A 25,019-nucleotide genomic window follows, 5' to 3' on the forward strand; every position below is an offset into this window, starting at 1 on the left:
ATGTGAGGTTATCCACTTTGATGGCAAAAACAAGATGGCAGAATATTATCTGAATGGCGGCAGATTAGGAAAAGGGGAGGTGCAATGAGACCTGGGTGTCATAGTACATCAGTCATTGAAAGTTGGCATGTAGGTACAGCAGGCGGTGAAGGCAGCAAATGGTATGTTGGCCTTCATAGCTAAGGGATTTGAGTATAGGAGCAGGAAGGTCTTAGTGCAGTTATACAGGGCCTTGGTGAGGCCTCACCTGGAATATTGTGTTCAGTTTTGGTCTCCTAATCTGAGGAAGGACGTTCTTGCTATTGAGGGAGTGCAGCGAAGGTTCACCAGACTGATTCCCGGGCTGGCAGGACTGACATATGAGGAGAGACTGGATCGACTGGGCCTGTATTCACTGGAGTTTAGAAGGATGAGAGGGGATCTCATAGAAACATATAAAATTCTGACGGGACTGGACAGGTTAGATGCAGGAAGAATGTTCCCAATGTTGGGGAAGTCCAGAACCAGGGGACACAGTCTAAGGATAAGGGGTAAGCCATTTAGGACTGAGGTGAGGAGAAACTTCTTCAATCAGACAGTTGTTAACCTGTGGAATTCCCTGCCGCAGAGAGTTGTTGAGGCCAGTTCATTGGATATATTCAAGAGGGTGTTAGATGTGGCCCTTACGGCTAAAGGGATCAAGGGGTATGGAGAGAAAGCAGGAAAGGGGTACTGAGGTGAATGACCAGCCATGGTCTTATTGAATGGTGGTGTAGGCTCGAAGGGCCAAATGGCCTACTCCTGCACCTATTTTCTATCGCTCACTGTCTCGCTCTCTCTCTGTCCCCCTCTCTCTCTGTCACCCTCTATGGATTTAGTAATGAACATTGTTGGCCGCCCCAACCCATGTGAAAACACCACCGTAGGTCGGGGCTATAAAATAGAGCTGGAGCACCGGGCCCTGAAACATCATGGTGGAAGCGCGGCGAATGTTTATGGCGGAGGAGCGGCAAGAGATCATGGCGGAGATGCGACAAATGAGGGTGCGGGGCCCAGACGAGCCGAGGGTCCAGGGGCAGCACGGGCCCAGCCCACACTGCGATGTGTGCACGCACTCGGTCTGTGCAGCAGAGCTGGTCTCCAGTTGTCTTGGGTCATCCTTGCCACTGGACCAAGACCTCGCTCTGTCAAGCCCGTGTGGTGGCTGGTGTGCAACGGCCAACCCACGTTAAAAAAATCCACCCACAGGCATCTTCCACCCCTTCAGGATGTAGTTTGGGATCCGGAATATTATCATAATCATAGGCGGTCCCTCGAAACAAGGCTTCCACGCCAAAAAGGGATGAGTTCACAGGTGTTTCAATGAAGGATCTAATATTCCGGATCCCGAACTACATCCTGAAGGGTGGAAGATGCCTGTGGGTGGATTGTTTTAACGTGGGGTGACCGTTGCACACCAGCCACCACACGGGGCTTGACAGAGCTGGGTCTTGGTCCAGTGGCAAGGGTTAACCAGGACGACTGGAGACCAGCTCTGCTGCACGGACGCAGTGCACGCACATATCGCACAGTGTGGGCTGGCCCGTGCTGCCCCGAGCCCCTTGCTCCGAACTCACGCCCCCCCCCCCCCCCCCCGATCACGTCCCTCCAGTCTCTCGCCGCTCCTTCGCCCCGACCTCGCCCCTCCTGCTGTACCTGCCCACGCTCCAATCGCCGACCTGGATCTTGATGACATCACTCTTCGCTGCCATCGCAGCTCGCGCTGTACCTTGGAGCGATACACCTCCACGCTGCTCCCATGGCCGCTGCTCGCCGCTCCTTTTATGGCCCCGACCTGCCGCTGATGGAATATTGGGTCCTTCATTGAAACACCTGTGCACTCATCCCTTTTTGGCGTGGAAGCAAGAGGGTATCCTCTGCCCACCTGGGGCTCGCTTGCCGTTTCGAAGCTCTGAGTACAGTGCTTGCTTTGGGAGTCTCGTGTCGGGCATGCGGACAATGTGGCCTGCCCAGCGGAGCTGATCGAGTGTGGTCAGTGCTTCGATGCTGGGGATGTTGGCCTGAGCGAGAACACTGACGTTGGTGCGGAGGCAGCGCTGGTGGTATTTCTCCAATGTTTTGAGGTGTCTGCTGTACAAAGTCCAAGTCTCTGAGCCATACAGGAGGGCGGGTATCACTACTGCCCTGTAGACCATGAGCTTGGTGCCTGGTCTTCAAACACACTCCTCCTCAGGCAGCCGAAGGCTGCACTGGCGCACTGAAGGCGGTGTTGGACATACACACAAAGAGAGGCAGACATACACAGACATAGGCAGAGAGTCACATACACACAGAGACACACACACACACACACACACACACAGGGGCAAAGGGAGCACAGATAGTCAGATTATCTCTCTCTCACACACACACACAGATACAGACACACATAGATTATCTCTCACACGCGCGCGCACACACACACACACACTCATCATCATAGGCAGTCCCTCGGAATCGAGGAAGACTTGCTTCCACTTTTAACATGAGTTCTCGGGTGGCTATACAGTCCAATACGAGAACCACAGTCTCTGTCACAGGTGGGACAGTCGTTGGGGGAAAGGGTGGGTGGGGAGTCTGGTTTGCCGCACGCTCCATCCGCTGCCTGCGCTTGATTTCTGCATGCTCTCGCCGACAATAGTCGAGGAGCTCAGCGCCCTCACGGATGCATTTCCTTCACTTAGGGCGGACTGGTCTTTGGCCAGGGACTCCCAGGTGTCGGTAGGGATGTTGCACTTTATCAGGGAGGCTTTGAGGGGGTCCTTGCAACGTTTCCGTTGCCCACCTTTGGCTCATTTGTCAAGTTCAGAGTAGAGCGCTTACTTTGGGAGTCTCGTGTCTCGTGTCTGGCCTGCCCAGCGGAGCTGATCGAGTGTGGTCAGTGCTCCGATGCTGGGGATGTTGGCCTGGTCGAGGACGCTAATATTGGTGCGTCTGCCCTCCCAGGGGATTTGTAGAATCTTGCGGAGACATCATTGGTGGTATTTCTCCAGCGACTTGGTGTCTACTGTACATGGTCCATGTTTTTGAGCCATACAGGAGGGCGGCTATTACTACAGCCCTGTAGACCATGAGCTTGGTGGCAGTTTTAAGGGCCTGGTCTTCAAACACTCTTTTCCTCAGGCAGCCGAAGGCTGCACTGGTGCCGGGGTGGCAATTCCCTAGGGAGCTCCCCTTCTAAACAACTTCCATCTTCTATCATCGGCAACTTTCCACCCCCCAGTCTAAACTTCCCCTAGCCCTAATAGAACCCAATCGGGGGTCTTAAACACTTAAATCCCTACTCTAATCCCAACCCTGCCAATCCCACAAGTTCGGGCCTACCTCAGGCTTCGCACCACACCACCCGTAGGTGGCGACGACTGGGCGGCTGGGCCTGGCTATTGGGCCTCCATTCCACCCCCCCCTCTCCAGCGGCGAACGCAACACCTCCAGCGGCGGCAGATGGGCCTCTCCGCCACGACGGAGTCTGGAGCTCCTGCGGCGACAGGCGACCAGGTCAGCTGGCCTCTCACCCCTCCTTCAGCAACGACTGGAGCTCTCCTTCCCCACTGGTGACCTGGCCTCCTCTCCTCTTCCAGCACGTGGTGAGTACCTTGGCCGTGATCCCCCGCTGCCCTCCCACTCAGAACCCCTGTGGGCCCCTAACCAAGCCTCGGATCACCTACACCCAGTCACACACACACACACACAGTGTCACACGGAGATTCAGTCACAGTGTCACACGGAGATTCAGTCACACACAGTGTCACACGGAGATTCAGTCACACAGTCACACGGAGATTCAGTCACACAGTGTCACACGGAGATTCAGTCACACACTGTCACACGGAGATTCAGTCACACAGTGTCACACGGAGATTCAGTCAGTGTCACACGGAGATTCAGTGTCACACGGAGATTCAGTCACACACAGTGTCACACGGAGATTCAGTCACAGTGTCACTCGGAGATTCAGTCACACACTGTCACACGGAGATTCAGTCACACACTGTCACACGGAGATTCAGTCAGTGTCACACGGAGATTCAGTCTCAGTGTCACACGGAGATTCAGTCACACACAGTGTCACTCGGAGATTCAGTCACACAGTCACACGGAGATTCAGTCACACAGTGTCACACGGAGATTCAGTCACACAGTGTCACACGGAGATTCAGTCACACAGTGTCACACGGAGATTCAGTCACTCGGAGATTCAGTCTCAGTGTCACACGGAGATTCAGTCACACACTGTCACACGGAGATTCAGTCAGTGTCACACGGAGATTCAGTCACACACAGTGTCACTCGGAGATTCAGTCACAGTGTCACACGGAGATTCAGTCAGTGTCACACGGAGATTCAGTCACACACAGTGTCACTCGGAGATTCAGTCACAGTGTCACACGGAGATTCAGTCACAGTGTCACTCGGAGATTCAGTCACACACTGTCACACGGAGATTCAGTCACACACTGTCACACGGAGATTCAGTCAGTGTCACACGGAGATTCAGTCACACAGTGTCACTCGGAGATTCAGTCAGTGTCACACGGAGATTCAGTCACAGTGTCACACGGAGATTCAGTCAGTGTCACACGGAGATTCAGTCACACAGTGTGTGACTGAATCTGTGTGACTGAATCACTGTCACACGGAGATTCAGTCACACACAGTGTCACACGGAGATTCAGTCACAGTCAGAGATTCAGTGTCAGTCACACTTTATACAGTTGAAGCATAAGCCCCCTGCTCTTGTATTGTGTGTGTGTTTGGGAGAAGCCAGAAGCCCAGGCCTCTCCACCAGAGCTGTAGACCGCACATCCCCGGCCCTTGATTAGTTCTGGGGGGACGGTACCTTACCTGCTCCGTTAGGCTGAGCACCCCCATGTCCCGCTGGCTGGGTGAGGCGAGGAGGCCGAGGCTGGGAGACAGGCTCTGGATCATCACCGAGGGAGCCCCGCACACCAGCCAGAGAGAGCGTGTGTGTCAGTCAGAGGGAGAGTCCACCAGCAACACCACCTCCTCCTCTCTCCTGTCCCTCCTCCTCTCTCCTGCTGCGTCCAGTTTGGGCTCCGCACCGCAGGGAGGATATATCGGCCTCTGAGGGGGAGCGGCGCAGATTCACCAGACTGATACTGGAGCTAATGTTAAATTATGAGGACGAGTTGCGCGGACTAGGGTTGTATTCCCTTGAATACAGGAGATCAAGGGTGGTCTAATTGAGGTGTTTATGATAATTAAATAAGTTGATCGGAGAGAGACTATTTTCTTTGATGGGAGAGTCCATAACAAGGGGGCATAACCTAAAAATTAAGAGCCTGGCCATTCAGGGGTGATGGTAGGAAGCACTTCGTCACAAAGGGTAAAAATATCGCCAACTCTCTCCCCACAAAGCTGTCGAGGCTGGGGGTCAATTGGAAATTATAGGATGTTTGTTGGGTAAGTGTATTAAGGGTTACGCAACTAAGGCGGGTAGATGGAGCTCAGATACAGATCAGCCATTATCGAATTGAATGGCGGAACAGGAGCGAGGGGCTGAATGGTCTCCTCCTGTTCCTGCGTTTGCTCGGTCACTGTGCCAATAGCAGTACATTTATTCGCAAAGCCAGTGAGAGAAGCAAGATCTTTCTATTGAAGTGGACCTAAACAGATTACAGAAGGAATATTCTTATGAACTCCTGCATTTTTATTTGGAACATCTTGTAACAGTTGTACAGCAAGCTGAATAATACACCTCAATTGAAATCTAATTAATTGACAGTACAGTCGTGATGCAATGCTGGGAAGTAGTGGTGAACTGCTCGGGCCGATCACTTCAGGCTGAAGAAAAGCTTGGCAGCTGGTGCCCAGAAATTACTTTGCGTTCAACTCCTTTCTCACTGACAGCTGCAAGGCGAATCACCCCACCACTTGAACCATCTCGATCCATTGCAAGAGCGATAGCTGGGACACAAATAGAAAATGGGAGGATTTCTTAAAAAAAAACACACATTCTGTACTTTCAAATCCTTGCTCTCAATTAAGGGACTGCCTTTTGTCGGGGTACAACTGGCCGCTCCTCATTCAGTGAATGTCAACATGGCATTCGAGCACAGAACACAACCACAACGCCACATCCTGTTCTCTCACACAATCAGGGTCACTGAATGGTGATCAGAAGCAGGAAACCTTGGCTGATTTTCCAAACCCCCCCCCTCCCGCCCATCCTGGGTTACTGAAGCGAATCCCTTTCTGCTAGAGATTGGATCAGTGATTCACTGCGTTTACCAACAGCGCAAGGTGAGCTTGGAGAAAGTAATCCTGTAACATTCAGCATTCAGGCAGACAGTTATATCCTGGACCAATTATTTTAGGGAGCCCACACACTGACTCAAGATTAATTAGGGGTTTTCTATTGCCGAGAAGCTGTTTTCTTTAAAAGTATGACATTTAGAGGCGACAAAGTGACACCAAAATGTGTCATATTGTTACGTTCAAATCTCATTAGACTTTTGGTGATGCTGCTCCTGGGAGTCCTGGATCTGGAGCACATTGTCTGACAGTTAGCAGCTAATGTACAGCCCTATACAGCCAGCGCCTCGCTGACTGAGGGAGCAGCCTGCGGTGGCCCGGCCCGGAAATCGGCACAGTCCCGGCCTGCAAGACTATCAGCAGGCCGGGGCCATTGGAGGGAGCAGCGTGCAGTAGCATTTCACTGCAGGGTGTTGCTGCAGGAGGGCGACGGCTACGAAGCCAGGTCGCACACTGCAGTGCGGGCAGGCACAGCAGGAGGGGCGAAGGAGCAGCAAAAGTTTGGAGAAGGAAGTGACCGGGGCCCAGAAGAGGAGAGGGCCCAGGGGCAGCACGGGGCCCAGCCCACACTGCGATGTGCGCGCGCACTGGGTCCGTGCAGCAGAGCAGGTCTCCAGTCGTCTTGGGTAATCTTGCCACTGGACCAAGACCTAGCTCTCTGTCAAGTCCGTGTGGTGGCTGGTGTCCAACGGCCACCAAACGTTAAAAAAATCCAAGCACAGGCATCTTCCACCCTTCAAGATGTAGTTCAGGACCTGGAATATTAGGTCCTTCATTGAAATACCTGTGAACTCATTCCTTTTTGGCGTGGAAGCAAGTCATCCTCGCTTCGAAGGACTGCCTATGATGATGCTGCTAACCTGGCGTGCTTTGATGACCCCGAGACACAGAATGCCCACAGCGCTTGGTCTGCCCTCCAGGCCTCCATAATCAGTGCCTACGAAGAGACACTCGGTAACTCAACCAGGAAACACCAGGACTAGTTTGAGGAGAATGACCAGGAGATCCAAGAACTAATAGATTGCAAGCGCAAGGCATTTCTGAGCCTTAAACAACAACCCAACACGGGAGCAGCAAAACAGCATTACAGACGGCTTAAGGCCGAGGTCCAACATAAAACCTGGGACCTAAAGAACAGATGGTGGGTGGAGAAAGCACAGTAGATCCAGCAGCTGGCTGACAGCCATGATGTGAGAGGATTCTTCACCGCAGTCAAGGCCACCTACGGCCCAAACACCCAAAGCCCCACCTCACTGCTGGCCAAGAATGGAGACACACTCATCAAGGACACCGAGGCAGTCAGGACCCGCTGGAAGGAGCATTTCGAAGATCTCCTCAACCGAGACTCTGCCTTTGACTCGAGTATCCTCGACTCCTTCCCTCAGCAAAACCCCAACCCTGCACGAGGTCGAAAAGGCCATCCGCCAGCTCAAGAACAGCAAGGCTACGGAGCGGATGGAATCCCCGCTGAGGCACTGAAGTATGGCGGAGAGGCACTATTGGCACGAATGCATGACCTCACCCCTCTCATCTGGAAGGAGGAGAGCATGCCAGGAGATCTCAGAGATGCAGTAATCGCGACCATCTTTTAAAAGGGGGACAAGTCCGACTGCGGCAACTAGAGGAATCTCCCTGCTATCAGCCACTGGGAAAGTTGTCGCTAGAGTCCTCCTCAGCCATCATCTCCCCGTGGCCGAGGTGCTCCTCCCGGAGTCACTGTGCGGATTTCGTCCCCTAGGGGGTACAACGGACATGATCTTTACAGCGCGACAGCTGCAGGAAAAATGCAGGGAGCAGCGCCAGCCCTTATACATGGCCTTTTTCGATCTTACAAAGGCCTTTGACACTGTCAACCGTGAGGGTCTATGGAGCGTCCTCCTCCGTTTCGGCTGCCCCCAAAAGTTTGTCACCATCCTCCGCCTGCTCCATGACGACATGCAGGCCGTGATCCTGACCAACGGATCCATTACAGACCCAATCCACGTCCGGACCGCGGTCAAACAGGGCTGCGTCATCGCTCCAACCCTCTTCTCAATCTTCCTCGCCGCCATGCTCCACCTCACAGTCAACAAGCTCCCCGCTGGAGTGGAACTAAACGACAGAACCAGTGGGAACCTCTTCAACCTACGTAGTCTCCAGGCCAGGTCCAAGACCACCCCAACCTCTGTCGTCGAGCTACAGGACGCGGATGACGCCTGCGTCTGCGCACATTCAGAGGCTGAACTCCAAGTCATTGACGACATCTTCAGTGAAGCGTAGGAAAGTATGGGCCTTACGCTAAACATCCATAATACAAAGGTCCTCCACCAGCCTGTCCCCGCCGCACAGCACTGCCCCCCAGTCATCAAGATTCACGGCGTGGTGCCGGACAACGTGGACCATTTCCCATACCTCGGGAGCCTCTTATCAACAAAGGCAGACATTGACGACGAGATTCAACACTGCCTCCAGTGCGCCAGTGCAACCTTCGGCCACCTGAGGAAAAGAGTGTTCGAAGACCAGGCCCTCAAATCCACCACCAAGCTCATGGTCAACAGGGCTGTAGTAATACCCACCCTCCTGTATGACTCAGAGACATAGACCATATACAGCAGACACCTCAAATCACTGGAGAAATACCACCAACGATGTCTCCGCAAGATCCTGCAAATCCCCAGGAGGACAGACGCACCAACGTTAGCGTCCTCGACCAGGCCAACATCTCCAGCATTGAAGCACTGACCACACTCGACCAGCTCCGCTGGGCAGGCCACATTGTTCGAAGGCTGTGGAGGCCAAGTCACTGAATATATTTAAGAGGGAGATGGATAGATTTCTAGAAACAAAAGGCATCAAGGGGTATGGGGAGAAAGCGGGAATATGGTGTTGATCATACTGAATGGCAGTGCAGACTCGAAGGGCCGAATGGCCTACTACTGCTCCTATTTTCTATGTTTCTATGCCTGACACAAGACTCCCAAAGCAAGCGCTCTATTCGGAACTCTTTCATGGCAAACGAGCCAAAGGTGGGCAGAGGAAACGTTTCAAGGACACCCTCAAAGCCTCCCTGATAAAATGCAACATCTCCACCGACACCTGGGAATCCCTGGCCAAAGACCACCCTAAGTGGAGGAAGTGCATCCGGGAGGGCGCTGAGCACCGAGTCTCGTCGCCGAGAGCATGCAGAAACCAAGCGCAGGCAGCGGAAAGAGCGTGCGGCAAACCAGTCCCACCCTCCCTTTACCTCAACGACTGTCTGTCTGTCCCACCTGTGACAGGGACTGTGGTTCTCGTATTGGACTGCTCAATCACCCAAGAACTCATTTTGAGAGTGGAAGCAAGTCTTCCGCGATTCCGAGGGGCTGCCTATGATGATGCAATGTGGCCTGTGCCTTGAACACCACTGATCCAAATTGGCAAATTTGTGTAACTAAAGCTAGAAGCCAGAGGTCAGTTCCAATCTCGTCAACTTCTGGCTCTTGGCCAACAACAGGCTTTTAAAAAAAAATCTTATTTTGCATCGGAAACAAAGGATGTTTGGTGCACAGGAGAGCACGAGATCAGGATTACTTTTTAATATGGAAAAACTGTTCATCTGCCAGGCCATCGCTCTCGCGGTTTTACAAGAACGAGCGCCACATTACGGAACACATGGTGTATTATTCTGCTACTTGAGGCAGGCTGCGTTCCAGTTCAGTAAACCTAAGGGCAGTCAGATTGTTCAGTGATTCCTGAGCACAGGCGAGACATTTTAACTCCAGAAGGTATTTTCAGCTGCCGGAAGAGAGTCCCCTGTCCATTCCAAATTACTGGCTTTCTTTCGTGTGACTGGAAATTTCCCAACATTAGATCCAGAGGGGGAGAAATTCCCGGTGCTCCGGCTGGGGGGGCGGTAACCGACTCGGGGCGGGACGAGCTGCGCCCGGCACGTAATCGCGGTTAGCGCCCCGCAATCTCGCATGTTCCACTTCCTGTAGGGGCGGGTTCCGGGGGGCGCGTTGGTCAACGCTACACAGCTGATCCACGAAGCACTGACTCGTTTCAACGCCCCCCTCCCCTTCGGGGTAAAAGGGAGGGTCGCTGCACACTCTGCCGGGCCTCCGATGGCGGTCCGGACCACGCAATTGGAGGGTGGGGGGGGCAAAAGTCGGACTGACCGGTGAGTCGACCAAAACCTCCAAGATGGCAGAGGTCGGCCCGGTTCGCGACCCGCGGGGCTGGCACCGACACGGGGCGGAAAGGTGCCAGCACGCGGCGGGTAACGGGTCAGCTCGCACGGCAATGACGTCATCGACGGTCGCGGGGTGGGCAGTACCGCACCTTCGCCAACCCCCGCGCAATTTTGCAGGAGCCGATAACTCCATCCCCGCCCCTCAGCAAAAACTGTTTGGCGCCCCGTTAACACCCCACGCAGGGTGTAAACGGGCATTGTAGAACAGGGCAATCTCACCTCATTTGAAATCAGTCTGTATTAAAAGCACACAGGAAGCATGCCCACACATCACTTCCTGTTTTAACGGAGTGCTTTCCAATCTCCAACCTTTCAACAAACACAATCTGATTGGCCTTTGAATCTATATTTACTTAAAAAGGAATAATTTTCTGGTCTTAATGAACACAACTCCACTTAAGAAAACTACATTGTGCATAATTTGGTTTCACATTCTGTCCTTATAACAGAGTGCATCATCGACTCACCAGGAGGACTATGGGAGATCACATATTAATATATTAAAAATGGGACATCTCAACGTTACATTGTTTTAATGATGAATGCTTCTGACAAGCAGCTCAAATTTCGAAGCACTTTCCACTCTGCCAAATTCCCCGAAAAAATTAACTTTGATTGACTTATCCTTCTGTTGGGCAACTTTCAGCACAAGGTATTGGCCCTGAAATTCTGATGTCCCGGGTCCGTACGAAGTTCCTACGGACCCGGGAAGGCATCGGAAAAGCCGGTTTTCGGCGCGCAATGCCCATGCGCTTGAAACCGACTTTTCCCAGCCGTCAAGTTTCTGGCTTGACAGATCTTCCGTATCTCGGGAGCGAGGACACTTGCAAGGGCAAGATTTGCGATATTTACGAATATCTTGCCCTGCGAGTGTCCTTTAAAATCTTGCGCCTGAAAAAGTAGGCGTCCTACTGTTACAGGCGTAAGAGTTTAAAAACATAGAAAAAAAAAACATTAAAATAAAAATTTTAAAAACACATTTATGTTTAAACCCTGCCCACTCAATTTTATTTTAAACCCTAACCTTTTTTTAAAATCGGGATTTTTTTTAATTTAAAAAACCTGTACCATTTTTAATTTCTATTAGTTTACTGTGTTTTTAAAAAAAAAATGTTTTGTAGCGTTTGTGCGTTTTGGGGTTTTTCTCATAGTATAGGAGATTCGTAACTTAGGAATCTCCGATTACTATGAATGAGAAAATACTTACCTGTGATTGGGTGTCCAGGCACACGTGACTCCTGCGGATGTGCCGATGTGCACGTGCTGCGCGTCGTTGGGAGAGGAGGCTGTGGATCGGGAGTCCCAACGTGTGCAGCAACTCCAGGTACGTGCGCAGTTTATTTCTATTTTTTCAGGATTTACCCGTGGGAAAGCCCTCCTCGGAAGTTCAGGGCCAATTGCCCTAACGCAATTACCTCTTGCGCCCCCCCCCCCCGCCCCGCCCCCCCACACTCACCATTTGCCGTGAAGTCTAAACACTCCTCCTTGGTCATTCCAGCTTTATAGGAGGAGTCAACATAGCCATAGATGTAGGTACTTCCAGAGCCGCCAATGGAGAACGGCTGCCGGACCATCATCCCACCCATTGGAACAGTGTACACCTACAACCACAAGCACGATTAGTAAATCTCCAACAGTGCTCACACTCACTCACAAATGGTGGCTTGGGGACGATCAGGGAGTAGAGCTATCACCAGTGGGATTATCATCTTCATGAGCCAACATTCTTAGGAGAGGAAGAGAACGAGAACAGGGCCTAGACTGGGAAAAGTCTTCCGCTGTTTCTGGGCACCATCCCAGAGGGAGAAGCATCAGAATGGACGGATTATCCAGTTAACAAAGCAGCCCAAACGGATCTGTCTTTACCTTTAACAGACCAGGCTGATTCTGTCGTCGCCTCCCACACATACAGAAAAACGGTTGTGTTTCTCTCCCCTAGTAACAGGGCACAAGATTGTTCTCCCTTCACCTCTCCTCCCATCCCCCGCCTCTCGCCCTACCACGCGCCCCCGCCCCCACACGCGCCCGCCTCTCGCACCCCCGCCCCCCCACCTCTTGCGCCCCCCCGCACATCCCCGCCTCTCACGCCTCCCCGCACGCCCCCGCCTCTCGCACCCCCCCCGCACGCCCCCCACACCCCCCCACCTCTCGCACCCCCCCACACACACCCTCCCCTCTCGCACCCCCGCCTCTCGCAACCCCCCCGCCCCCCACGCAACCCCCCACTCGCACCCCCCCACACTCCCCCGCCTCTCGCGCCCCCCCGCACGCCCCCGCTTCTCGCACCCCCCTCACACACCCCGCCTCTCGCACCCCCCCCCCGCCTCTCGCACCCCCCCACACACACACGCCTCGCCCCCCCCCCCACCCCCCACCCCCCGTCTCTCGCCCCTCCCCCACACACGCTCTTCCCAAATGAAAAATGTGGATTTAGGTTTCAGCACCCATGGGTGGGAAGTGGGGGCAGATGTTGAAAATGACAGACACAAGTGAGTTATTTAAATGCGTGCTTGGGATGTGCGGAATACTGAGCAGTATTTCTCCCCCATCTCTAGGGGGCCTGAAGGCATCATGATTAAAAAATGAAAATTAAATAAATCCACAAGCCTTACCTGTCCGCCTTTTCTTTTATCCCATCCCGCGACAATGATCCCAGCCATCAGCTCCTCCCGGTACTTGTAGCACATGTCTTTGAACAAATTGCCAGCTGTCTGCACCAGTGGAAGTTCATCAAGTTCAATGCTGTAAAGAAAGTGAGGCACATAACATCAGGTGCCGTACGCGAGGCCCAGCACTTGTTTTGCCCTGCTCAAGTGGAGGCTTACAAAAGTTTGGAACATTTCTCCATCATTTAGCGCACATTATGTGGAAGGCACTGCCTGGAGGGGGCGACGGAAGCAGATCCAATGTTAACTTTCGGAAGGGAATTGGATAAATGCTTAAAAAGGAAAAATTTGTAGGGCTATGGGGAAATAGCGGGGGAGTGGGACTAATTGGATCGCTCATTCCAAGAGCTAGCACATGCCACGATGGGCCGAATGGCCTCTTTCCGTGCTGCCAAGATTATCATCATCATAGGCAGTCCCTTGGAATCGAGGAAGACTTGCTTCCACTCTTAGCATGAGTTCTTAGGTGGCTGAACAGTCCAATACGAGAACCACAGTCCTTGTCACAGGTGGGACAGACAGTGGTTGAGGGCAAGGGTGGGCTGGGAGCCTGGTTTGCCGCACGCTCCATCCGCTGCCTGCGCTTGATTTCTGCATGCGCTCGAGGAGCTCAGCACCCTCCCGAATGCACTTCCTCCACTTAGGGCGGTCTATGGTGTCAGTGGGGATGTCGCACTTTATCAGGGAGACTTTGAGGGTGTCCCTTGTAACGTTTCCTCTGCCCACCTTTGGCTCGTTTGCCGTGGACGAGTTCCGAGTAGAGCGCTTGCTTTGGGAATCTCGTGTCTGGCATGTGGACTGTGTGGCCCGCCCAGCGGAGCCGAGCGAGTGTGGTCAGTGCTTCAACGCTGGGGATGTTCGCTTGGTCAAGGACGCTAACGTTTGTGCGTCTGTCCTCCCAGGGGATTTGCAAGATTCGACTATATCAGGCAATCCCAAAGTTGGATCCAGAGGAAATGTCCATCTATTCAGAGCCAACCATAGAATTGTATCCCACTCACTACATCAGCATGACAGTGCCACTTCCCATATCAGACCCTTAATGGAGCCACTAAGAATGGAGTGAAGACTGTCCAAGATAAACATTGATTATGTTATTATTACAGCAGGGCAGAGACCGTTCGTCCAGTAGTCTAGATCTGAGCCCTCATCAATTAAAACCCTCGAAACATAAAGTTTCTTTCACTCAGATCCTAGCCTACAGATGATCACATTTACTATGGGACATGAACAATGTTCACATGGGACGGACCTGTGGAAGCCGAGCTGATAAGTCACTGCATCTGCGATTGCCTGGGTGTCTGCGGCAGATCCCGAACGACAACAGAAAATCAGATCGTGAATTGGAGTCAGTTTATCCGTTACCCTATTTGCAATGTATGACCTGAAAAAGAAAAAAATATATATATACCAATCAAGGGAGTAGAACTGACGCTGAATGTCACTGCCACAGATGTGTGGTTATTACATTTGGCGGATTTCACACAGGAACATGTATTGTCTGAAAATTAACATCTCCAGGGAAGCAAGAATGTTCTTATAGCATCTTTCACCACCCCAGGACACCCCAAAACGCTTTACATCCATCGACGTACTTTTGAAGTGTAGTATATAGAGAAACGCAACAGCCATTTGCGTACAGCAAGACACCAGAAAAAGTCATGGCTAGTGTTATGTATGAATAAAGAGTCTGACTGGATACTGTGCGCTCAAAGTAAAGTGTGACCTCAGTCTTTTATTGCAGGTCTCCAGAGTGCCTCTCAGGCCTGTGAGGCCTCCTTAAGTACTTGTGCTCCCAAGGGATTGTGGGATCCCTTGGGACTCCAGGGGGTGAGCCCTCTGGTGGCTATACAAGGTATTTACAGGTTTACATATATAACACCTAGTCGGTTGCTTGTGGTGTTTGTAGGGTTGCCAACTTTGATTGGACTTAATCCTGGAGGTTTGACCACAGGATTGTGATCATGCCGTTTCAATTCTCATTTGGTCTTTTCTCCTCCACCCCTTTTTCTGGAGCGAATGACTCCGTTCCTCCTTATAAACTGTTCACCTGTAATGCCTACATGCAATGCCTGAACACTGGTGTTTCCCTTCCTTACAGATGCTGCCTGACAATGATGAATGTTGCCAGCATTCTCTGCACAGTTGTGTTTATTTGCAGATAGCACTGGATTTGCAGTGATCACGGGATCTCAGAATGAGAGAAAGGGCAACTGTGTCAAAACAGTATCTGCTCCTGTTTAGGAAAGCTGCCCTCCCAGCAATTGATGTTTGCAAGGATATACTTGCTTTGGCAGCAGTTCAGAGAAGGTTCACGAGGTTGATTCCAGAGATGAGGGGATTGACATATGAGGAAAGGTTGAGTAGGTTGGACCTCGAGTTAAGAATGAGAGGTGATCTTATCGAAACGTATAAGATTATAAGGGGGCTTGACAAGGTGGATGCAGAGAGGATGTTTCCACTGATGGGGGAGACTAGAACTAGAGGGCTTAGAATAAGGAGCCGCCCATTTAAAACTGAGAGGAGGAGAAATTTCTTCTCTCGGAGGATTGTAAATCTGTGGAATTTACTGCCTCAGAGAACTGTGGAAGCTGGGTCATTGAATAAACTTAAGACCGAAATAGACAGGTTCTTAAACGATAAGGGAATAAAGGGTTATGGGGAGTGGGCAGAGAAGTGGAGCTGAGTCCATGACCAGATCAGCCATGATCTTATGGCCTACTCCTGCTCCTATTTCTTATGTTCTTATTCCCTATACTGCAAGCCTGCAAAATGGGCAGCAACAGCACAATTTCCCAATGTTGCCCGAGCAGTTCAACATTTGACCTCAAACTCAAAACAATACAGAATGCTCAGACAAGTCTATCATTCTAAATAAAGCAGTTTAATGCTGTGCATTCCTCAGTGCTGGGATTATACAAAGATAGTAATTGATTTTGCTTATTACACATAACTGAAATCACCTCAAGAGTCTCAATCGACTTTAGCAGACCTGGTTTACCAAAGTCACTCCAGAGACTTGAGCACTAAAATCTAAGCTGACACTCCAATGCAGTACCGAGGGAGCACTGCACTGTTGGAGGTGCAGTACCGAGGGAGCGCTACACTGTCAGAGGTGCCATCTTTTGGATGAGACATTAAATGCTCTCAGGTGGATGCAAAAGACCCTGTGGCACGATTGTGAAGAGCAGGACAGTTATCCCCGGTGTCCTGGCCCATATTTATCCCTCAATCATTAAAACAGCCATTATCACACTGCTGTCTGAGAGCTTGCTGTACACAGAATTGGCCGCCGCATTTCCTACATTACAATAGTGACTACACTTCAAAAGGTACTTTATTGGCGGTAAAGCGCTTTGGGATGTTCTATGGTGGTGAAAGGCGCTCGAATACAAGTCGATCTTTCTTTAAATTACAGAACGGCAGACCATCTTCCTCTCTGGTTCCCAGTGATTCATCACAAGAAACACGGAGGAATCCAGCAATGAAGTGTCTAATCTAAATTCAGCAATAAAGTAGAATTGCAGAGTGCATAAAGTAATTAATGCACCAAGCTGCTCCTGCACATCAATTAACATTGAGGCATTTAATAATACACAAGTACCTTTTTTTAAAAAAAGCTCACATGCCTCACTGAAAGCTCACAGATGACACTAAAAGTGGCTGTGTGGTTGATAATGAAGAGGAAAGTCATGGGCTGCAGGAGGGTATCAATCTACTGGTCAGGTGGGCAGAGCAGTGGCAAATGGAATTTAATTCAGAAGTCTGAGGGCTAATAAGGAAAGGGTGTACACATTAAGCGGTAGGCCACTTAATAGTGTAGATGAACAAAGGGACCTTGGAGTGCTTGTCCACAGATCCCTGAAAGTAGGCCAGGTGGATAAGGTGGTTAAGGCAGCATACGGAATGTTTGCCTTTATTGTCCGAGGCATAGAATATAAGAGCAAGGAGGTTATGCTCAAATTGTATAATACTTTGGTTAAGCCATAGCTGGAGTACTGCGTGCAGTTCTGGTCGCCGTATTATAGGAAGGATGTGATTGCACTAAAGAGGGTGCAGAGGAGATTTACTAAGATGCTGCCTGGAATGGAGAATCTTAGTTATGAGGACAGATTGGATAGGCTGGGTTTCTTCTCATTGGAAGAGAGGAGGCTGAGAGGAGACCTCATTGAGGTGTACAAAATATTGAGGGGCCTGGACATAGTGGATAGTAAGGGTCTATTACGAGGGGGCATAGTTTTAAGGTGGTTGGTGGAAGGTTTAGAGGGGATTTGAGGGAGGGGCTTCTTTACGCAGAGGGTTGTGGGGGATCTGGAACTCGCTGCCTGGAAGAGTGGTGGATGCAGAAACCCTCACCACTTTTAAGAGATGGATGGATGGGCACTTGAAGTGCCGTAACCTGCAGGGTTACGGACCTAGAGCTGGTAATTGGGATTATACTGAATGACCTTTTGTTGGACGGCGCAGATATAATGGTAAGTACTGCAGAGAATAGAATACGGCCAGGGTGATCTCCTGGACTAGTTTCAATCGCCTGGATAGGTCGGAGAGGAATTTTCCCAGATTTGTTTTTCCCTAAATTGGTCTGGGTTTGTAATCTGGTTTTTGCCTCTCCCAGAAGATCACATGGCTCCGGTTGCGGTGGAGAGTCGAATGTTTTAGTACAAGGGGTGTTGCAGTGGTGTGTGGTGGACTGGGTGCTCTTTGCCTTTCCGACATTGTTCATAGGTTTGTATGTAACCTTTAGGGCTGCTGATCAAGGACCATGCGACTGTCGGCCGGTGCGGGCACAATGAGCCGAAATGGCCTCCTTCTGCGCCGTAAAATTCTATGTTTCTGTTACTGGAATTTCCATTTTGTTCAATACGCTATACCCTACTAACAAAATACTCAATAGCACAATGCTATTTCATTCAGTTGCAGTCCAGTTACACAAGAAGTGAAGAGAACGTCTCCATTGTTCTGATATTGAATCCCCTCGATCAGGAAGAAACCAAAGCTGGCACAGAATTTCCTGGTGGCTCCACCACAGTAACCTCACTGCAGTGCAGCAAGGCAGGAAGATGCAGCCACAAGGACATTCCAGCAGGGAATAGCTGGATTCAGGAGGCAGGAAGACTGGTGCAAGTCGGGAATTCAGAGTATAGGCTGTGGTGGTGCCCAGAGAGTGCTGGCTGCACCCGGGCGAGCAGGGTGGTCAACCCCTAGTTTGTGAGGGATAGATATTGGCCATGACATGATAACCAGCTGCTATCATTCGAATAGTGACACAGGATATTTTACAACCACCTGAGGGGGCACCGAGGAATGCACAGCACTAAACTGCTTTACTTAAATGATACATGTCTGCGATATGTGTGCGTACTTGGTCTGTGCAACAGAGCTGGTCTCCAGTTAGTCTTGGGTAACCCTTGCCACTGGACCAAGACCTAGCTCTGTCAAGCCCGTGTGGTGGCTGGTGTGCAACGGCCACCCCACGTTAAAAAAATCCACGCACAGGCATCTTCCACCCTTCAGGATGTAGTTCGGGATCCAGTTCGCGATCCGGAATATTAGGTCCTTCATTGAAACAGCTGTGAACTCATCCCTTTTTGGCGTGGAAGCAAGTCATCCTCGATACGAGGGACTGCCGATGATGATGATGACGACATGTCTGAGCATTCGATAATGTTTTGAGATTGAGGTCAAGCTTTGAACCCGAGAGGGCAGACGTGGCCTCAGTTTAATGGCTCATTCAAAAGACGGCACCTCCGACAGTGCAGCACTCCTTCAGTGCTGCACTGGAATGTCAGCCTCAATCATTTGCTCAAGTCACAGGAGTGGGGCGTGATCCCATATCCTTCTGACTCGGGGGCAAGAGCGAAAGGAAAGTACCGGGCAAATGCCAAGATCTTCCCCAAGAGGGATTTAATGCAAACCTCTCCTATGGACGCCACCAAGCCTATACTCTGAATTCCCGACTTGCATCAGTCTTCCTGCCTCCAGCATCCAGACATTCCCTGCTGAATGTCCTCGTGGCTGTCCTGAAGGAGTGCTGCACTGTCGGAGGTGCCGTCTTTTGAATGAGACATTAAACTGAGGTTCAAAGCTTGACCTCAATCTCAAAACATTATAAAGTGCTCAGACATGTCATCATTCTAAGTAAAGCAGTTTAGTGCTGTGCATTCCTGATGCCTGTTACACAGCAAGTCATTTCTTAACTTTTCAACAGGAGACCAAAGCACAGGCACTGGACATGGGGGAAGAAAAGAACTTAACTTGTATTTATATGACGCCTTTAACATAGTAAAACATCTAAGGCACTTCACTGGGGTGCGTTATCAACCAAAATTTTAAATCGAGTCACAGGAGATACAAGAGCCGATTGGTTAAAGAGGTAGGGTTTAAGGAGCAGCTTAAAAGGAGGAGAGGTGGACAGCTTTAGGGAGGGAATTCCAGAGCTTAGGGCCTTAGCAGCTGAAGGCACGGCCGCCAATGGTGGAGCGATTAAAATCAGGGATGCTGAAGAGGCAGGAGGAGCACGGATATTGAAAACAGACGATGGGAGGGAGGGAAAGAAACAAAGGAAGGTGGGACCCTAAAGTAACTCAGCTAGGCTTTGTTCAATATTCAAACAAGAATCTCGGTGCCAGTTTGGTTTCTGAAAAGTTTTCAGTACATTTAATCAGGGATGGGTGATGCCTCCGGGATAGTGTACACGAGTTAAATTAATCACCACAAGATAGATTTTTAACCAATAAGGGAATTAAGGGTTATGGGGAGCAGGCGGGTAAGTGGAGCTGAGCCCATGGCCAGATCAGCCATGATCTTGTTGAATGGCGGAGCAGGCTCGAGGGGCTAGATGGCCTACTCCTGTTCCTAATTCTTATGTTCTTATACAATAAACACTCTGGGTATCTGAACCAGCTTAGAGTAACGAATGCATAAATTCAGCTCCCTGCACCGTCAGTCAGGCTCATTCTGTTCCCTAAACCAAACAGCCTTACCCTGTGGTAGTTCGAGAATCTGCACCAATGACGACTCCACCATCAAATTCCACAGCCATAATGGTTGTCTGTATAGAAAAAAAGATTTTACATAGGAATATATACATGAGCATAATATAAGAAATAGGAGCATAGAAACATAGAAACTAGGTGCAGGAGTAGGCCATTCGGCCCTTCGAGCCTGCACCACCATTCAATGTGATCATGGCTGATCATGCAACTTCAGTACCCCATTCCTGTTTTCTCTCCATACCCCTTGATCCCTTTAGCTGTAAGGGCCACATCTAACTCCCTTTTGCTGTAAGGGCCACATCTAACTCCCTTTTGAATATATCTAACGACCTGGCCTGAACAGCTTTCTGTTGTAGAGAATTCCACAGGTTCAAAATTCTCGGAGTGAAGAAGTTTCTCCTCATCTCGGTCCTAAATGGCTTACCCCCTTATCCTTAGACTGTGACCCCTGGTTCTGGACTTCCCCAACATCGGAAACATTCTTCCTGCATCTAACCTGTCCAGTCCCGTCAGAATTTTATATGTTTCAACGAGATTACCACTAGGAAATATAGGCCTACTATACTGAATGAAATTTATCCACAGCAGGTATGGAGACGGAATCACAGAAATTTACAGCACGGAAAGAAGCCATTTCAGCCCATCCCGTGTTCGTGCTGGCTGACCAAGCGCTATCTAGCCTAATCCCACTTTCCAGCTCTCGGTCCGTAGCCCTGTAGGTTACGGCACTTCAGGTGCACATCCAAGTAGTTTTTAAAATGTGGTGAGGGTTTCTGCCTCTACCACCCTTTCAGGCAGTGAGTTCCAGACCCCCACCACCCTCTGGGTGAAGAAATTTCCCCTCCTATCTCCTCTAAACCTCTCCCCAATTACTTTAAATCGATGCCCCCTGGTTGTTGACCCCTCTGCTAAGGGAAACATGTCTTCCTATCCACTCTATCCAGGCCCCTCATAATTTTATACACCTCAATCAGGTCTCCCCTCAGCCTCCTCTGTTCCAAAGAAAGCAGACCCAGCATCTCCAATCTTTCCTCTTGGCCAAAATTCTCCAGTCCAGGCAACATCCTGGTAAATCTCCTCTGTACCCTCTCTAGTGCAATCACATCTTTCCTGTAATGTGGTGACCAGAACTGCACGCAGTATTCCAGCTGTAGCTTAACCAGTTCAAGCATAACCCCCCCTGCTCTTTTATTCCATGCCTCGACTAATAAAGGCAAGTGTTCTGTATGTCTCCTTAACCACCTTATCTACCAGTCATCTTGGTTAATCCTTGCCATTGGACCAAGGCCTAGCTCTGTCAAGCCCGTGTGGTGGCTGGTGTGCAACGGCCACCCCACGGTAAAAAAATCCACGCACAGGCATCTTCCACCCTACACTATGTAGTTCAGGACCTGGAATATTAGGTCCTTCACCTGTGAACTCATCCTTTTTTGGCGTGGGAGCAAGTCATCCTCACTTCGACGGACCGCATATGATGATCTACCTGGCCTGCTACCTTCAGGGATCTGTGGACCTGCACTCCAAAGTCCCTTTGTTCTGCTACACTCCAGTATCATCCTATTTAATGTGTGTTCCCTTTCCCTTGCCTTGTTGGCCCTCCCCAGATGCATTGCCTCACATCTGAGAATTAGAAGGCAGAGGAAAGCAGAGCTAAATAGACCGAGTAAATATAATCACAGTGCCAATGAATGATATATACTGCCGTTTACCACTTTCAATGCAGATTAAATTTAAACCTAACGGATGTCTGTCACCTTGGGAGGCAAGAATGAGCCTGGTGGCAAATTATGAGTCTGATGAGAATGATTTTAACCACAGACCAAATGTAATATTACACTTGGCAAACACAAGAATTCATTCAAACTTAAAGTACATTCTAAACCAAACCAAAACATTTTCATCGAATTTTCTGCTCTACACCTTCTCGCTGATGCCACTGACAAAAGCTGGGCCACAATTGCTGCCATGGCCGCTTCCCAACGGTCACTAGGGGGTGGGGGAGTCCCAGGGGGTGATGGAGGGGAGAGAGAGAATGGGGCCCGGGAGGGGAGGAGACGGGGGGGGAAAGGGAGGGAGGGAGGAGACGGGGGGGGGGGAAAGGGAGGGAGGGAGGAGACGGGGGGGGGGAAAGGGAGGAGACGGGGGGGGGAAAGGGAGGAGACGGGGGGGGGAAAGGGAGGGAGGGAGGAGACGGGGGGGGGGAAAGGGAGGGAGGGAGGAGACGGGGGGGGGGAAAGGGAGGGAGGGAGGAGACGGGGGGGGGGAAAGGGAGGGAGGGAGGAGACGGGGGGGGGGAAAGGGAGGGAGGGAGGAGACGGGGGGGGGAAAGGGAGGGAGGGAGGAGACGGGGGGGGGAGAAAGGGAGGGAGGGAGGAGACGGGGGGGGAAAGGGAGGAGACGGGGGGGGAAAGGGAGGAGACGGGGGGGGAGAGGGAGGAGACGGGGGGGGAGAGGGAGGAGACGGGGGGAAAGAGAGAGAGGAGATGGGGGGAAGAGAGAGGGCGAGGGGAGAGACTGGGGCCCCGGGGAGATTGAGCCGGGAGCCTGGGGCCCCGGGGGGATTGAGCCGGGAGCCTGTCGCTCAGGCCCCAAACCTGCTGCATGCCCGGGGGCCGGACGCTCCCTCACACGGAGCCGCCTCCCTCACTTACCCCGGTGCTGACTTCTCGGCTCATCCAGTCGGGGTGGAGGCTGCAGTCGCTGGGGACAGGGCCGGGGGCCGGCCCCAACCCCCGGCTCTCAAAGTGCGGCATCACCGGCAACAGCAGCTCCATCTTCAGCGGCCCTCGCACAGAATGCAGGGAAGGTGGAGGAGCGAGTGCGGCGGGGCATGCCGGGATGTTGGAGGAGTGAGTGTGGAGGGAGTCCCTGGGGAGGAGGTGAGTATGTCACCAGCATCATCACAGGCAGTCCCTCGAAATCGAGGAAGACTTGCTTCCACTCTAAAAGTGAGTTCTCAGGTGATTGAACAGTCCAATACGGGAATTACAGTCTCTGTCACAGGTGGGACAGACAGTGGTTGAGGGAAAGGGAGGGTGGGACTGGTTTGCCGCACGCTCCTTCCGCTGCCTGCGCTTGCTTTCTGCACGTTCTCGGCGACGAGACTCGAGGTGCTCAGCGCCCTCCCGGATGCACTTCCTCCACTTGGGGCGGACTGGTCTTTGGCCCAGGGGACACCCAGGTGTCGGTGGGGATGTCGCACTTTATCAAGGGAGGCTTTGAGGATGTCCCTTGTAACGTTTCCTCTGCCCACCGTTGCCTCGTTTGCCGTGTAGGAGCTCTGCGTAGAGCAATTGCTTTGGGAGTCTTGTGCCTGGCATGCAGACGATGTGGCCCGCCCAGCGGAGCTGATCAAATGTGGTCAGTGCTCCGCTGCTGGAGATGTTGGCCTGGACGAGGACGCGAATGTTGGCGCGCCTGTCCTCCCAGGGGATTTGCAGGATCTTGCGGAGACATCGTTGGTGATATCTCTCCAGCGAATTGAGGTGGAGTGGGCAGGTTAGATGCAGGAAGAATGTTCCCGATGTCGGGGAAGTCCAGAACCAGGGGACACAGTCTAAGGATAAGGGGTAAGCCATTTAGGACGGAGATGAGGAGCAACTTCTTCACTCAAAGGGTTGTTAACCTGTGGAATTCGCTACCGCAGAGAGTTGTTGATGCCAGTTCGTTAGATATATTCAAGAGGGAGTTAGATATGGCCCTTATGGCTAAAGGGATCAAGGGGTATGGAGAGAAAACAGGAAAGGGGTACTGAAGTGAATGATCAGCCATGATCATATTGAATGGTGGTGCAGGCTCGAACGGCCGAATGGCCTACTCCTGCACCTATTTTCTATGTTTCTATGTGCCTTCTATACATCGTCCATGCCTCTGATCCATACAGGACTGGGGGAATTACTACAGCCCTGTAGACCATGAGCTTGGTGATAGGTTTGAGGGCCTGGTCTTCGAAAACTCTTTTCCTCAGACGGCATCAAGATTCACGGCAAGGCCCTCGACAACGTGGACCATTTCCCATATCTCGGGAGCCTCCTATCAGCAGACATTGATGCGGAGATTCAACATCGCCTCCAGTGCACCAGTGACTATGTCAGGTTAATGGTGATTTGGGGGCCAGAACTTCCGAGATCGGAAGTGGTCAGGCCACGGAGGGATTTAAACACAGGCTGGACAATTTTAAATTTAAGACATTGGGAGCCACTGACCATCCTCAGTCATCTAAAGTCATTGTTCTCAGTCCCTGCCACAAACTCCATTCCCCAGCCACTGACTCCATCCCTCTCCCAACTCCTGTCTGAGGCTGAACCAGACTGTTCGCAACCTTGGTGTCATATTTGACCCTGAAGTGAGCTTCTGGCCACATATCCGCAGCGTAACCAAGACAGCCTATTTCCGCCTCAGTAACATCACCCATCTCCGCCCCCTGCTTCAGCTCATCCACTGCTGAAGCCCTCATCCATGCCTTTGTTTCCTCCAGACTTGATTATTCCAACGCACTCCTGGCTGGCCTCCCACATTCTATCCTACTTAAACTAGAGAAGATCCAAAGCTCGGCTGCCCCGTGTCCTAACTCGCACCGAGTCTCGTTCACCCATCACCCCCTGTGCTCGCTGACTCCGCGTCCTAACTCGCACCGAGTCCCGCTCACCCATCACCCCCTGTGCTCGCTGACCCCGCGTCCTAACTCGCACCGAGTCTCGTTCACCCATCACCCCCTGTGCTCGCTGACCCCGCGTCCTAACTCGCACCGAGTCCTGCTCACCCATCACCCCCTGTGCTCGCTGCCCCGTGTCCTAACTCACACCGAGTCCCGCTCACCCATCACCCTGTGCTCGCTGCCCCGTGTCCTAA

At 51.5% G+C, this 25,019-nt stretch overlaps 1 protein-coding gene across 1 annotated transcript; it reads right to left on the reverse strand.

Moving 5' to 3' along the window:
* Nucleotides 1-5,668: 5,668 nt before the first annotated feature.
* LOC139232678 (proteasome subunit beta type-6-like) lies at nt 5,669-22,982 on the reverse strand. The gene is made up of 6 exons (XM_070863147.1): nt 22,820-22,982; nt 20,157-20,224; nt 14,423-14,554; nt 13,117-13,246; nt 11,961-12,105; nt 5,669-5,946 (listed from the first exon to the last, which is right to left on the reverse strand). The coding sequence occupies exons 1-6, from the start codon at nt 22,940-22,942 to the stop codon at nt 5,819-5,821; spliced, it is 726 nt and encodes a 241-aa protein (XP_070719248.1). The 5' UTR covers nt 22,943-22,982; the 3' UTR covers nt 5,669-5,818.
* Nucleotides 22,983-25,019: the final 2,037 nt, after the last annotated feature.

Source organism: Pristiophorus japonicus, chromosome 20 (genome assembly GCF_044704955.1).
Source record: "Pristiophorus japonicus isolate sPriJap1 chromosome 20, sPriJap1.hap1, whole genome shotgun sequence".
Classification (NCBI taxonomy): domain Eukaryota; kingdom Metazoa; phylum Chordata; class Chondrichthyes; family Pristiophoridae; genus Pristiophorus; species Pristiophorus japonicus.

Excerpts from the sequence above, each read along its gene's own strand:
- LOC139232678 (XM_070863147.1), bottom strand. The coding sequence starts at position 22,942 with ATGGAGCTGCTGTTGCCGGTGATGCCGCACTTTGAGAGCCGGGGGTTG. Across the intron at positions 13,247-14,422 it reads TATCAGCTCGGCTTCCACAG|CATTGAACTTGATGAACTTC; the intron begins GTCCGTCCCATG and ends CTTTCTTTACAG. Across the intron at positions 5,947-11,960 it reads TTTAGACTTCACGGCAAATG|CTATCGCTCTTGCAATGGAT; the intron begins GTGAGTGTGGGG and ends TTTGTGTCCCAG.